Consider the following 16,421-nt stretch of genomic DNA (forward strand, 5'->3'; position numbering starts at 1 on the left):
ACCTGCACAATGGTGACAGTTGGAGCTCTGGACCTGTACAATGGTGACAGCTGGAGCTCTAGACCTGCACAATGATGACAGCTGGAGCTCCAGGGCTGCACAATGGTGACAGTTGGAGCTCTAGACCTGCACAATGGGGACAGTTGGAGCTCTGGACCTTAAAAGTAACAACAAGTGTTGAATATCCACAATAAGGACAGTTGGAGCTGCACCAACATGATGGGGATAGTTGGAGCTCTGTACCTCCACAACCGGCACAGTTGGGGCTCCTTACTTCCACAATGGCAACACCTGGAGCACTGAACCTCCACGATGAGAAGGTGGACTATGAGCCATTGGGGGCTCTGTACCTTTACAACGAGACCAGTGGGGGTGCTGTAACTCAACAATAATGGCAGTTATGGTTCTGTACCACCACATTGAGACCACACAGGGTGCTGTACATTTAAAATGGGGCAATGGAAGCTCTGAACCCCAACAGTGAGGATGGTGGAACTTGGTCATTCGGGGCTCTGTATCTGCACTCCCCTCCTATTGTGTGATACTTCCCCCACCTCTTAGATTGTAAGCTCTTCGGGGCAGAGTCCTCTCCTCCCGTGTCATTGTCTGTATCAGTCTGTCGTTTACAACCCCTATTGAATGTACAGCGCTGCGTAATATGTTGGCGCTATATTAATCCTGTTAATAATAATATTAATGGGAACGGTTGGAACTGTTAAAGTGTTGAACCTTCACAATGAGAATGGTTCTGCACCTCTACAATATGAAAAGTTATTATTATTATTATTATTATTATTATTAATAATAATAATAAACAGGATATAGCGCCAACATATTACGCAACACTGAACATTTAATAGTTAGAACCCTGTAACCTCCACAATAGACACATTTAGGGCTTATTACTTTCACAATGGGCCCTGCATCTCCACACTGAGCTATGCGCTGTTTATTTCCTTTATATACGGGTGACGCTGTGTCACCATAACAACCATTTACAATTCCCCCGCCTTCCCTATTAGAAGGTCACGTGATTGTCGCAAGCAGCCTATGACAGCTTCTACCCGTCTGCGCAGGCTCCATCACCCAAGCCGCAGCTGACCTCTCCTACGATTCATCCATTGGCCAAAGCGCAGGTCGTGGGCGGAGTCACGTTGGCGTTGGACCTCAGGCTATACGTACATCGTCGGCTTCCGGTGTGTCAGCTGGGCGATGTGGTAACGGTGGGCGGAAGTATTCAGTGACAGAGCTCCGTTCAAGCGGCTGGTGAGTCTGTGACAGCCGTGTGACCCCTTCCTGCCTCTCCTGGTGAGACCTCTCCCGGGATCTTTATTGTTGTTTTGTGTTTAAAAGCGGACCTGTCACCTCTGACCCTCCCCTTGATTTGCTGATTGGATGTCGAATCATCAGTTGTTTATTTATCATGCAGCAAGTGACGTCAGGACAGCAGCATTGTTTCCACTCAGTGAAAGGGCCTGGTGCTGGGAGCTGCCACCTTGGGTCAGCTGACAGTCATGTGACACTAGTAATAGATACCCCTCCCCTCGGTGCTTCATAAAAGGTAATTAAGGGAGGGCCAGGGGAGCTGGACCAGTACTGACAGCAGTAAGGCACTTTTTTCTGTGCTTTTACCTATAAATTTGATTACAGTTCCCAAACACAGCCCCTACCCCCTTCCTTGTACCCCTTGTCTGTGAATGTCTCATTACTGATTTCTCGATATCTATATATATATATATATATATATATCTATATATATATATATATATATATAGATATAGATATATATATATGGCTTAGGGGAATCCTATAGATCGGGGGTGCCCAACAGGTGGATGCAATGCAAGTAGATTGCAGGGCCCTGCCTTTCAAAATAAACTCATCACACACAGGAGTTATTAAGTCCATGTTTTTATTGTTGGTAGATCATTTTGACTTAGTCATTTTAAAAGAAGCTCAGAAGCCAAAAAAGTTTGGGCACCCCTGCTATAGAGACTCATGTAAGTCAGCGGTCGCCAACCTTTCAGACCTCCCAGACCACTAAATTCATAACTTTAAATCCTGGGGGCCATTAATATGAATACAAAAAGATAAATACATTTGTAAAATAATGATCTTCCTAATGGTGCTGACAAGGACTGTGGCGGCTCTGATTCATTGATCAGCTCAGGGTTAAGTGAAGTATTACTATTGTTACTATTATCATTAGTTGTATTATCTTTGGGATTACTAAAGAAATGCAAAATATTTGTTTGCTTTTTCTCACTTATTATGGGTTTATTTCATTCTAAGACCAAACAAGAAATGATAGTTATTAAAGTCAAACTATTTGATGCCAATAAATATAACAGGTAAAGAAAATACACAGTTAATGTCATACATACCTAAAAGAGCATCTGAGAAATAAAATAAAACAATCAGATAAGAATCAGTATTGGTGGAGCGGGGTGACTGTTGTAATGGTGGAAACAATACTGAAGCGAACGGCTCGGCAATGGTTGCCTCATACAACTTAATACTACACTGACGTCACGCTGCGCCTCCCTTGTTTTTCCGTCTCTAGTACAGTTTGTGAATTTAGTGCAATATAAAGGCCAACATCCATTCAGAATATAGGAATTTTATTAGAATATTATTTTAGTTTTATTAATAATAAACATAAAAATTGCAAATATGGTCTAAATTTTTCTGTGGACCACCAGCTGGTGACCATTGACCTAAGTGAGTCCGCCAGTGCAGCTAACATCACATCCAAGATGGCAGCTCCCAACAATGGTGGCTCTGGGTTTGTGCTTCTGGCTTTGGCGCAGGGACAGAGGTCAGGAAGTTGTTCTTTCAAGAGAACCCGTCACTTCCCTGCAGTCATATGCCAATACAGATGTCTGGGAATGGAAGATAACAGGCTAGCTCTGACACTTACATAAAGAATGCTGAACAAATCACAAGTTCCAGTTTATTTATTCTTTGTTTCTCCCTCAGATCATGGATTCCCGATTTAGCCGTGGTAAATCTTCCATCTTGGAGCGTTCTCTGGCCAGGCCGAAGACAGAAGTCAGCCTGAGCGCCTTTGCTCTGTTGTTCTCAGAGATCGTGCAGTACTGCCAGAATCGAGTATATTCTGTTTCTGAGCTCCAAGCCAAGCTGTCCGAGCTGGGCCAGCAGGTGGGATGCCGAATCCTCGATCCGCTGGTCATGAGGGAGAAGAACGGCAAGCGCGAGACCAAAGTGATCAGCGCTCTGCTGTTCATAAAGGTGGTGGCCTGGAAGGCTCTGTTCGGAAAAGAAGCCGACAAGCTGGAGCAAGCCAATGACGATGATAAAACCTACTACATTATAGAGAAGGACCCTCTGATCAACGCCTATATATCTGTTCCAAAGGAGAACAGCACTCTGAACTGTGCTTCCTTCACAGCCGGCATCGTGGAGGCTCTGCTGACCTGCAGCGGTTTTCCAGCTAAAGTCACCGCCCACTGGCACAAGGGGACCACCCTCATGATCAAATTCGATGAATCTGTCATCGCTCGGGACAAAGCCCTGGATGGACGTTGAAAATAAGCATTTTACCTCCAAGCATACATGTGTTTAGGATAAACCTGTTCAATCTGTTGGGTTTTATAATCCAGATTAAAGGTCCTAGTAATAAAAGAGGCATTACAGACATTTTTATGTTTTTTTGGCTCGTACCTACCTTCCCTGCCTAATGACCAGAAGGACTTGCTGACAATAATAAACATTTTTTGTAGAAAACTTTATCCCTATTAAAAAATACCATTTAATATTTTTTTCTACAAGATAAAACCAGCAATAGAAAAAAAAACAGCTAGCCAAGTGTTATCCAATATACCTGACGCATTTCGCAGATGAAACCACTTCCTCAGGGAATAGATAGTGGTGTATTTAAGACATAAATATTCCCAAACAAACACTGGTTCATGAAATTTAACAGTCTCAAACAGATTGTACTTGATTTTTTATGAACCATTGTTTGATTGGGAATATTTATGTCTTGGTAACACACCGCTATCTGTCCCCTGAGGAAGCAGTTTCATCTGCGAAATGTGTCAGGATTATTAAATAATGCTTGGACAGCTGGTTTTATCTTGTAGAAAAAATATTAAATGTTATTTATTAAAGGGAATAAAGTTTTCTAATTTAATCTAATCTAATCTTCTAATCTAATTCTTGATTTATTATTGTCAGGTCATTGGTCAATCTATTTATGCTTCTCTTCTCTTTTTTTTTTTTAACCTGCTTTTGAATACCTTTTTAAGCATCGCCTCAATTTCTAACACTGGCACACCTCAGTCTTCCCTTACCACGATTAGTTAGGCTGGCCATTGAAGGACCAATAGCAGGGTAGGCAGTGTGCCAATGCATGAAGTAGATGTAAACCCAACCACCAAAATCTCATAAGCTTTTACACATTCATGTTGTTTGCTATTTTATAAATGTGCAGCATTCATTAAATACAATCCTGTCATAAAGGACACTGTTCTCCTCAGATATTTTAAACTGTGTGGAATGAAGTTGTGGAGGGGGCGACACATTTTAGTTTAGTGTTCCCAGTTGTCAAAAGAATCCGTAACGAGTTCGCCCAAATCGGCTTTCTACTACTCGAGTATGTCCCATTTTTCAATTGTTTTTGGGTTATGCTCCAACTGTCCAGAGCTTCTGTATTGTAACCCAGCGTTTCAGTAACCACCAAAAAAAAGCCAGGTGGTTACTGAAAAGTGCTGGGGAGAGCACGGTATGTATTACCAACACTCTAGCTGCAGAGAGTCTGCATATGTTTAGCATTATTGAGATCTAACAAAGGATGGAGTAACTTTAGGATGCAGAGTTTTTGTTTAGCAAACCTAATATCATTCAGTTTGGGTTTACATCATGTTCAAGTCCTCAGGGACACCCAAAGATATCTAAAAGCATGTGCTAGCACCCCTGACATCCCAATCTACAGGTTTATCCTCAACACTTTGTACTTTATAGGCCAACAATACCTAAAACTCTTATTTCTGTTTTTGCATTGAGCTGACCCTATTGATCTTTCACTGCCTCGTAGGAATGCTTTTCAAAATCTCAAGGTTCATATATTATTATGGGGGTATGCTATGTTTGTAGAAGCTGTTTGTCATCATAATGGCATTTATCACTGATTTTGCCAATATAAGGAACTCATGTTGTCCCCTTAACTTGGAAGGAGAAGTCTGCTTAGTGCAAAACAATATGAATGTTCATATCCTCCTCTCCAATCCTGAACCACACGACCCTTGTTAGCAGCTTCATGACCTTCATTCCCCAGATTTCTTTATAGCAAAGCCAAATGATGGTTGTGTTCTTTCCAGAAGTGTATCTAAAGTTTATCTAGTTTTTGGTTGGTGAGAGGTTGGAACCTCTTATCTATTCTTTACCAAAACACAGAAAATAATAATTTGTGGATTCTTTGTAAAACGGGGACATTACAGACCCCCAAGAGGAGCAGAGACCTAGGCTAGTGCTGACTCACCGCCCCTATGGAATCTATAAAAAAAAAATATTAGTGCTCAGACAGAATTATGATATCTGTTTTAGGTGCAGTCAGCCTTTAATTCAATTCCAAACCTTCTAATACGTTTTCTTTGTATGCATCAAAGTGGAACGTTGTTCTAGAATCCTTTCTGTTTAAAACGTGATCTTCAGCTCTGCTTTCTCCCAGATTGACTTTGTGGTGTTTATTTTACTACGTTTGCTGTAAATTAAAAGCTCCGAAGTGTTAAAAAGAATGTTCTGGTTTTGTTTTGTTTTACTCTGTTAAATACATTGTATTATCATGACCTACATTTTGGTTATCTTTATACTTCTTTCCTGGTCTTTGGAATATCTGAGTGTTACATTTAAAGGTGCAATTCTTAAACCACACCACTGTTCTCCTCAGCCCATTTTATCTGGGTGCACCACCCAGCATTGTTCAGCAACCACCCGGCTGTTTTTGAGTCGTTACTGAAGAGTTGGGTCACAATTCATGGGCTTCCACCCGCCTATAATGTCTTTCCACCCAGCTTAAAAAAAATTCTGGGTTAAGCACTGCACACTCAAGGCACTGAATAGCCAGTGACACCTGGCTTTATGGAGATTGACTGAGGGCATACTGCAAGTTCTCTGTGCCAAGGACCTGCCACCTGAATGGGTTTCTCCACATCACCTGGCACTCCTCTCTGCAACACTGAGGATCACCCGCCAGTGGGAGAAGATCTGAAGAGAACCCTGCACATCAAGTGACCGGCCTGAATTTATGTGTTAGAAATACAATGGGTTGGTTCATGGCGAGGTGGTGAGTCCAGCGTGTGTTTTTTAAAGGAAATCTATTGTGAACGACCAATGGAGGCTGCTATTATTCCATTTAGGGTAGGAAGAAATGGGTAGAACAGCCTTTTCTAACATGGGGGAACCCTTGAAGTAATTTAATTGATGTGGAGGTCAGTGGGAGGAATGTCGCCCTTACAGATAGCCAAAAACATCATTGGGGTCACTTAAACTGGCATGAGAGACACAAACTGCTCATTGCTGAAGGAACCCCCAGCAACCTCTGGAGGAACCCTGGTTAAGAATCTCTGGGTTAGAATTGGTGTTTTATGAAAAAGGGCTAATTGTGCTACCCGGGGATTTAGAAAACTAAATTCAGTAAGGATTTGAACTTGCCCTAAGGCATAACTAAACACAAAACCTAAAATGTTATAGTACATGTAGTCCCCGGGTTACATACAAGATAGGGACTGTAGGTTTGTTCTTAAGTTGAATTTGTATGTAAGTCGGAACAGGTACATAATTTTTTTAAATGCAATTAGGACAGATGTTTGTCTCAACACAATATTGGGCAGCATGGTGTCAGTTACTGTATAACAACTGGCAAGGTGCCAGCCACAGGAATAGTGCAGGATAGCTTGATCCCCATGCAGGTCTAAACTTAACTCTCTTGATCTTTCTAGAAATGCTTTCTTTTTGTCTGGTACTAGATGTCCTCACTTTTAATAACCAGCATCATTCCCCCGGTGAAAGAGAAGCAGCACAGTGATGAGCTCATCTCCTCCTATCACAATGTTTCCTGTCAGTACATGAATGAATTGGGTCTTTGTATTTCTGCTTCTTTTCCCAATCTGTAATCCTGCACCTGTGCTCTGGAGTGAATGACACCCAGCCTCATTCAAACGCCTTGCCGTAAGCTCAGGGGGTCGGGGTTCCACCCCTTGGAGCTACTTCATCAATCTATCCAGGTCTTCTATGCAAATACAGCCAAAACAGTGCAACATCAACACATGATGCGGTCTCTTTTCAACATTCAGGACACGCCATCAGAAATGTCTGGGCCCCATACTATGTACACTCCCTCCCAATCCATATTCAGCTAATGGTAGTTGTATAGATCTGATTGGAGTTGATTTTGACCAAGATTCGGGGTATGTGGACCTTGGATCAGAACTTGGAATTTAGGCAATCTAAATGTTGATCTGACATTTATTATTATTATTGTTATTATTATTAGTAACAAGATTTATATAGCGCCAACATAATGTGCATCGCTGTACAATAAATAAAGGTAGCAATTGACAGACAAATACAGACATTGACACAGGAGGAGAGGATCACACAATAGTAGGGAGATATGGAATGGTGGGAAGTAGTGAGGGTTTAGGAGACAGAAGAAGACGGGTAGGTGGGGTTGAAACGTTGGGTTTTGAGGGCTCTTTTAAATGTACAGAAAGTAGGAGCAAGCCAAAAAGGACAAGGAAGACCATTCCAGAGAGTGGGGGCAGCTCTAGAAAAGTCTTGGAGCCGTGTGTGTGATGAGGTTATAAGTCATTAGTAGGTCATTGGGGGAGCGGAGAGAGCGGCTAGGGGGTATTGTTCTATCAGGACAGAAAGGTAAGTGGGACAGGAACTGTGGAGGGATAAAAATTGGAAGTGTGTACGCAGCTTTACCCCTGGCTGAGCTGCTGTGTAAAGACCCAATGGGGCAGGAAGGGAGATCAATGCACAGACTTTGTAGCTGCAGGACCCCTGGTTTAAAAGGGCCCAAATACAGCAGTCCCTCCTGCCCCCCCCCTGTTCATGGGTAACTTATAAAATAAATAATAAATACTTATTATATATATTATTATTATATAATAAATAATATTAGTTGGATTTCTTCTTTACAGTAAACACGAACACAATGGGCTGAAATTCCTCCATGCACCCAGCTGCAATTTCACTCCAGCGCCTCTAGATGTCAGTACCGCCTCCCCCTGCATTCTTTCATGATCGATACTTTATGATCGCCGTCACATGACCTCCTTACAACTCCGCCCACCGCTTCTCCGCTTGTTGCTAGGTGGAGTGACGTCACCCGTCTTTAGTGACAGCCTCTTGTGAGGGTTATTTTTCCGGGACAGAGAAGGAGGGGAGTCCGAGAAAATCCGCAGTAATCCTCCGTTACCGAGGCACCGGGAAGTTGGCGAACGGAAGGAACAACCAGTACAGATACTACCTTGACCCCGTTCCTGGCATTGAATGGCCCCTGATAGACACGCCTTTACATGTTCATAGCCGCCTTTTTAAATTATTATTATTAGGGAGGATTTATATAGCGCCAACATATTACGCAGTGCTGTACAATAAATAGGGGTTGTAAATGTCAGACGAATACAGATAGTGACACAGGAGAAGAGGACCCTGTCCCGAAGAGCTTACAATCTAGGAGGTGTGGGAAGTATTACCCAAATGTTCATTGGAATAAAAATATGGAAACATTCACCCTATACTCAGGCTTCAGAATAAATCCAGAAGGTGTCGGGGCCATAACCGGGCTTCATGGTGGAATTCTGGAACCGTTGAGGACTCCAACTGCTGGAGAGCATGAGATTTGGGATCCTTGGCTTTACTAGGTTCCTAGAAGACCCAGTGATGTTACAAAGTGAGCATGTAAATATAGAAAGATAAATATATAAAAAAAAATATTCACCCAAAGGCAACAGGGCCATTGGTGGGATTTTTGAAACGTTGAAGACTCCAAATGCTGGGGAGCATTCCTATAAGATTTGGCTTTACCAGGTTCCTGGAAGACCCAGTGATGGCACCGAGGGCTTACCAAAAGCTGGAGAGGGGTTAGGAATATGGGGGCATACAAGGTCAGCTGAAAAGATGGCCACACAGACATGGGATTATGCTCGATCACGCAGGAACTGGTCGGTTCCTCCAGAGGGCGCTAAGGATTCCTTGTGTAATTTGTACCTCTCAGGTCAGTGTAGGTGACACCAATGATCTTTTTGTAAGGGTGACTTTCTTCCCACTGACCACTACGCTAATATAGGATATAGTAAGTATAGCGGGGGTCCCTGAGAGGTATTTTAGGGCCCCCCCATGTTAAGGCCAAGGAAGGCTGCTCTTTCTTTGGTCCCCATAGGCCCTTGGGTAGTGTTTGTGGATACTTGGCGATAGTCCATGGTGAAAGCATTGATCAGCTCACCAGTCCAATATCTGCTCATAGACCAGAACCTCTGCAAGCTAGAATCTTGTGTATTTATCAACCAGAACCTCAGCTGGATCATGCAAGATATTGGAAGCAACTCTCCAATCAGCACAGACACGGCTGTATCCATTTATTTACCCGGTGGATGAATGCCAGCCTAGCCATTAGCCCTTTGCCCCGTCTTGAATGCTCCTGTGATATGTGTGGCTCTCCTCTAAAGGTTTTTAGGTTGGGAGGTGTCCTCAGCCCTTCCCCCACTGTCATGGCTTCTGCAGTGATACTGGATAAATAAAGCACTTCCTCTTGGTGGCTGATAATTGCTGTGTTTGTTGCTTTTTCTGTGACAGCTGTATTTAAAAACATTGCATGCATCACATCAGAAAGCAAAACGTTTTGGGTTTTATTGTTTTTAGCTTTGTTTGTAGTGTGATGCCTCTTCCTCTATAAACCTGGCACGTTTTTTTATGTGACCGGTTTGTTATTATTTGCCAAATTCTTTTTAAAAATACAGTTTTGTGGAGAGGCCGGATCTTTATATTAGTATAATGTATGCAGTAATAATGCTGGAAAATCTGCCTGCCTTTGTTGATCCCGAGCCTGGATCTGACGCTAATAAGCATAAACGCGGTACTTTGATCCTTTCTGCCGCTTTGTACTAAAGGGGAAATCAATGGCTGGCAGAGAAGATTCATGAGGTTGGGTCTAGCAAGAGATACTGAAAATGAGGAGCATTGCTTGCAATTGGGTCATCTGTGGTCAACCTGGGATAGGAGCATGGTGGATGTGAACAGATCAGATCTCAGCATCTTGTTAGATTGCAGATCTGGGTTGTGCTTGGTTTGGTATTGACATGACACCCTGAATTTTTCTGGCCTTTAGGGCCCAGCAGCAGCTGGTGGGGTGCCTCTGGGTGCGGCGGCGGCTGGTGGGGCGCCTCTGGGTGCACAAAACAAAAATGTTTTTCATTAGTATTGTTTGTGTATCAATTGTTCATCTTTCAATGTGAAAGATGCGCCCTGTTAATACTTTTGTGCAATTTCCTGTAGTCAAGACTCCGGTAAGATACCAAAAAATGAGTTCATACCTCTGCAATGCAGAGCATTCTTTACAAATTGTATGTTCTGATCCCATGGGGAATCTATGGTAGCATGTCTAAATGCTGGGATTATATATAAGGGATAGAAAAATATGGATGAAAACATACTTCAGTGCACATGAAATCATATGTAAATTGCACTTGGTGTTGCTGCAGATCCTTTTTTTTTTTTTTCCTGGGTTAGTGTTTGCGGCATCTCGGAGCTCCACATGGGCATGGGTTACGATTCTTAATAAATGGCATCAGAATACACATCGGTGTGTCATGGTTTTGTTTGTTCCTGTGATTCATCCTAGGATTCCTAAAAGGAGGTTTGAGTTGCAGATTCATAAATAGTGACTAAAAATGCCTTTCCTCAAGCTGGTAATAAGCTTGTTGTAGACTTTATCTTCTGAATAGGGCTGTGTATGGGTTCCTTCTCCTTTCCTTCCAATAATTGGATGTCTTTTGTGAGAGACGGACATTACAATAGGAAATGCAGGCTTGTGTATGCAGATATTGTGCAGTATTATTGGGTAGTGAATGTTCAAATCTATCCCTGGGCAAAGTCTGGTTTTATGTCACCTTCCTTATCGCAGGGACCTGTTGGTGGATTTGCTTCCTCCAGTTTGGCCCCAGTGAGCATGGCATGGTAGACATATTACGTTGTTTATAAACTAGGGCTACGTACACACCTCAGATGATTCTCGTCTGATAATTTCCTCAGGGCTGAGGCGTGTGTACAGCGCTCGTTGTCTGCCTTGGCAAATCCATGAATGATTGTAATAAAAGTGAAGGGGGGAGAGCACAATGGGGTGCCACTCTGTCGTTCTCCTCTCTCCATATTGCAGAAAAGTGCTGGATGTACAGAACTCGTTCATGCATCGTGCAGTCTTTTGTCATTGGAAAGGATTATGAAAGCTCTTCCAACGACATTTATTGCATGTGTGTACCCAGCCTTACTTGTTTCTTCTCTCTAAACATCTATATAATATGTTGGCACGCTAGAAATAATCAGTGGCCCCCATCTATAGCGCCATGACTGTGGGCATACCACAATGGACACCAACATGCGTGCATTTTTGCATTGTACAGACATGGTGGAAATTTACCTTTAGGGTTTTTGCTGCAGGAAAGTCTTTATGGTCATTGAAGATTTTCTGAAACTTGTGTTTGTTTTTTAACAAGCCCCTCTATCTTATCTTGGACTACAGAATAATTTAGCTTTGCAGGATCAGATTATGTTAGTGATTGAGTAGTTTGGCAAAACGAGCTGGGCAGGGCTGACAACACTCAATACACAAACTGTTTGTTGTTAACCCACAGCCTTTAGTGCATTTCTATGAGATTGTTGGGGATTTTGCTGTACTTGCTGGATCTTTACATGGATAAATAATAAAATAAATAAAATAATAATAAATTATAAAAGATTCACACATTTTATTTTCATAGCTGGTTAGTGGATGGTGAGGATCTGCTTACACCAGGGGTCAGCAAACTCCGGCCTTTAGGCCAGATACGGTCTGTTCCGGCCTAACGCCCCCCTTGACCATCCGGCCTAATCCCAGTCGGCAACCCACGGCTTCTGAGCCTCCCTTTTATGCCTCTCTTCCCTATTTACCGCAGCTGGCGTTAACACTTCCGCTGCTGCGGTAAGGAACATTACCTCTCCTCCGTATGCATTCCTAGCAGAAGGATATTCCTTCAGGGGCACTCCTGGTGGAAGACTGAGCCATCAGCAAGGGAGAGAGTCTGGCCTAGTGTGCCTTCTTGACCTCCTAAAATTGCCTAGTAGCCAAAAAAGTTTGCTGACCCCTGGCTTACACTATGGCAGCCATTCTTTTAAATATCACCCTAGGCTTTCCCTTAGAACCACCCCTCTCCTCCAACCATATACAAAGGATGTAGTATGTAAAGTCACTGGCACCATTGCTATAATGCTTCATCTATCATTACTTTCTCGGTAGTCAAAGTATACATTTTTTTAGTGGTAATTTTTATTTTATACCTAGAAAATGATCACATTGGTCCCTGCTAATCTATAGATCAGCCAGCATAAAGCTGCATTGGTGATGATTTGCCATTTCTTCAGGAATTACTTATCACAATGATTTTATCTGCTGTTCAGTTTAAAATCAATATGTATTATGTAACTTTCTATTTATCACCTTGTAAGGGCTTATCTGATAATTTGTATCATTTTATTTCCAGGCACTGACATAGCAGCGGCTGAGGAAGTTGCAATAAAGTTAGAATGTGTGAAGACGAAACATCCCCAGCTCCACATTGAGAGCAAGATCTACAAGATGATGCAAGGAGGAGGTGAGGAGCGTCTGGTCAGAGGCGGTGTTTTAATCTATGTACCATACACCACAATTATTCCTAATTCGTTTCTTGTGACATACATGGTGGCTTCATCTTTCACAAGACTTCCTATTTTGTATCTGCATTTCTTTGTCTAGGTTTTTAATATATATTTTTTTCTGTTTAGTGGGAATCCCAACCATAAAGTGGTGTGGAGCGGAAGGGGACTATAATGTCATGGTAATGGAGCTGCTGGGACCAAGCTTGGAAGATCTCTTCAACTTTTGCTCCAGGAAATTCAGCTTGAAAACTGTACTGCTGCTAGCCGACCAAATGGTGAGTTTGTTTTGGTAACACCTATGCAGACCCTTGTCTTAATGCTGTATAATAAAGGTATTTTCTACAATGTTCAATGGGATTAATATACCGATAAATATGTGAAAAGACAACTCCTCGGACAATATCCTGAATGAAATGCTGTGATGGTATCCATTGTGCATTAGGAGCGTTGGTTGGCAGTCCATGTGACCATATACACCATCCATGTCCTTTTATAAATGATCAGTTTTACCATGAAAATGTGGTCTTTGAGCTAAGTAACTTTGCCTAGGCTCAAGTGATGGCGTCCATTTGCTGCAGGCAGGGAAAAAAAATTCTCCCCCTGTGATCAAACTACTGCATAGTAAATCTGTAGCTATTAGTCACAAGGTGAGAGGCTACAGGAGGTGTTTGTGAACAAAGGCACCATGATTTTTATAATTGTCATCTAAGAGCAACTCTTTGTACACACATCAGATAGTCATTACCTGAGATGAAGGCTTGAGCTAGTCTCGGGTGAGAATATGACGTCTATGGTGGATCCATGAATGACAGGTCGGGAATGACCCATATCCAGAGAGGAGAGCACAGCGGGGTTGCCGCTTGCACGTCCTACCCCCTCCCCTGTTCATTGAACAGTATGGGCACTGTGTGTACAGTTCTTGTTCATCCATTTGTCACTGAAAACCATCATGAAAGTTTGTATCCAGCCATGAAAATCCAAGTTGCATATGCAAGCTGTTTCCCGGAAGGCGATGGTGATACTGGATGAGACCCGAATAAAGATTGTGTGGTCCTTCCAAAGGAAAGGACCTGTAATCTCTGCGAAAGGCAAATAATTGGAAGTTTTATCCTTGCAAATTAATCACAGAACCTAAATATTTATAATGCTTCACTACCATCAGGACCTTCCATTCATGACCTTCTTTGAAAACTGCTGGTTAACTGGCTGCTGTTGTCTATCTAGCTTTATAGCTAGGAACATGCGACAGGGAAATACAAAACTGAACTAGTAGTTGGGTTGGGAGCTAAAGTCAGGTAAAACTGATCCCGGATATGTGTTTTAACTATGGAAATATCTGTTTGGAGTTCCATTGCATATTAGTCAACTTGTTCTAACATATCGCCATCCTATTAAAATTTTAGGTTTCTCTATTATGTGGAGAATGATGACCTCAGTTCTGTAGAAAGTTATTTGGGAGGAAAACAGCTGCCTGAGCCGACGGCCTGTGAGAATTCCCCAACAGGGTGCTACCCCCTATCATGCATAGATGGCCAGCTCAGGACAGCTGTGTTTGAACACCATTGTGATGGCTGTTTATGACAAAATGCATTTGTTTAAAGGGAGAGGAAGTTTGCCCAATTAGCATTCTTGGTCTAATGTGATCTGGGCCCAGTGTTTGACTTGTCAGGTCATACTGGATTTGTAAATTTGCTTACATAATCATCAGGCAGTGTTCCCACTGCTGTTTGCAGAAGTCGGTGTAACAAGACACTGCATTTGTTTTTTCTTGTTATTGCAGTCGTTCTGTTTTTAACTGAATGTATGCTTTTGTAAAACTGTTAGATCCTCCCATGTGTAATGTTTGAGATCTGGACAGAATTTTACCCCCAATCCTACATCCTCCCAGCATGCAAACCCGTCCTTTAGTTTAGCTTTATGTCAATGGTTGAGGTGTTTTAAACAAAGAACAAGGGGATGGGGGGGATCTTAAGTGTTGGGCTTCATTCCCAACACTGACATTCTCAACCAGCGTTCCTCCAGAACTTCTTCGGACTATGCCTGACTGACCTCCTTGAGAAGTGCATAGTTCTGGGGTCAACAGTACTTGGTAGAGCCCGCTGCCTAAATCTAATAATGTTTTAGTTGTCTGTAAGGTGAAACTCTATCCACTAATGTAAGGGGGAATTTCTTCCACTGGCCTCTACTAACTTAAGTGGCTTTTTTCCCCACAAGCCTCTAATATATTGACTTAGCAGGGGTTCCTAATATCTGTTGGACTACTTTTGTTTTCATCCTTCCACCCAACTCTATGGCACGTCTATATCCCGTAATGATTTACAAAGAACAAGGGGATGGGGGGGATCTTAAGTGTTGGGCTTCATTCCCAACACTGACATTCTCAACCAGCGTTCCTCCAGAACTTCTTCGGACTATGCCTGACTGACCTCCTTGAGAAGTGCATAGTTCTGGGGTCAACAGTACTTGGTAGAGCCCGCTGCCTAAATCTAATAATGTTTTAGTTGTCTGTAAGGTGAAACTCTATCCACTAATGTAAGGGGGAATTTCTTCCACTGGCCTCTACTAACTTAAGTGGCTTTTTTCCCCACAAGCCTCTAATATATTGACTTAGCAGGGGTTCCTAATATCTGTTGGACTACTTTTGTTTTCATCCTTCCACCCAACTCTATGGCACGTCTATATCCCGTAATGATTTGGGGCAGGGGTCAGCAAATTTTTTTTGGCTACTAGGCCATTTTAGGAGGTCAAGAAGGCACACTAGGCAGGACTCCCTCTCGAGTCCCCTGCTGATGGCTCCGCCCCAAAACAGGAACGCCCCTGAGGGGAAATCTCTCTCCTCCTCAATACATACGGAGGAGAGGGAATGTCCCCTTACCCCAGCGGTGGAAGTGTTGGCCCTGGTAAATAGGGAAGGGAGGCATAACAAGGAGGCTCAAGAGCCATGGGTTGCCGACCCCTGCCGGCCGGGATTAGGCCAGATCGACCAGGGGGGCATTAGGCCGGAACGGACTGGTGGCTAGGCCGTATCTGCCCTAAAGGCTGGAGTTTGCCTACCCCCGATTTAGGGGTTGGAATATGGAACTGCATGGAGTTTTTGGGGGAAATGGACATTTGACTCTTCCAGAATAATGTGGCAGCAGCATTGGCGTGGACTAATTGTAAGGGATAATATATCTTCCAGGGAGCTGCATGACATAAATAAACTCCCTCACAAATGACATCTCTCCGGCTTCTTCCAGGTGCAGTGCCTTCAGCCGTCATAATTGGCTGGCAAAGGTTGGCATTTCTCCCATGCATCTACATGGGAATTAATTAATCCCAGCACCTGGCGGATGTTGTAGTTGTACATTGGGCTATGCGTGCATTAGGTGTACAGGGAATGAGAGAGAAGAAGAGAAAGTGACCTAAAAATCAAAGAAAAAGAAACAAATATAAAAAATCAATGAAGGCCTCTTCAATCTAATGATTCTGGCTGCAGAGGATGAAAGCTTTTACTTATC

General features: G+C 42.8%; 2 protein-coding genes across 7 annotated transcripts in view; both read left to right on the plus strand.

Annotated features, from left to right (window-relative positions):
* The first annotated feature begins 1,109 nt into the window (after positions 1-1,109).
* TRAPPC5 (trafficking protein particle complex subunit 5) lies at positions 1,110-5,759 on the plus strand. 2 transcript variants are annotated; one of them, XM_072403373.1, is made up of 2 exons: positions 1,110-1,266; positions 2,980-5,759. In XM_072403373.1, exon 2 carries the CDS (start codon positions 2,983-2,985, stop codon positions 3,547-3,549), a length of 567 nt encoding a protein of 188 aa, XP_072259474.1. In that variant the 5' UTR covers positions 1,110-1,266; positions 2,980-2,982; the 3' UTR covers positions 3,550-5,759. The 2 variants fall into 2 exon arrangements, with proteins under 2 accessions (XP_072259474.1, XP_072259473.1); XM_072403372.1 differs by having other exon boundaries at positions 1,154-1,308.
* Positions 5,760-12,729: 6,970 nt separating this feature from the next.
* Positions 12,730-16,421, plus strand: part of CSNK1D (casein kinase 1 delta) — a 21,543-nt gene continuing 17,851 nt past the window's right edge. For 3 of the 5 annotated variants that reach the window (XM_072403375.1, XM_072403374.1, XM_072403376.1), the window contains exons 1-2: positions 12,730-12,878; positions 13,048-13,196. In XM_072403375.1, the coding sequence (XP_072259476.1) occupies positions 12,863-12,878; positions 13,048-13,196 (165 nt within the window). In that variant the 5' untranslated portion in view covers positions 12,730-12,862. The remainder of the gene's footprint in view (positions 12,879-13,047; positions 13,197-16,421) is intronic. The other 2 variants (XM_072403378.1, XM_072403377.1) reach the window with 1 other exon arrangement.

This window comes from Pyxicephalus adspersus, chromosome 3 (assembly GCF_032062135.1).
Source record: "Pyxicephalus adspersus chromosome 3, UCB_Pads_2.0, whole genome shotgun sequence".
Taxonomy (NCBI): domain Eukaryota; kingdom Metazoa; phylum Chordata; class Amphibia; order Anura; family Pyxicephalidae; genus Pyxicephalus; species Pyxicephalus adspersus.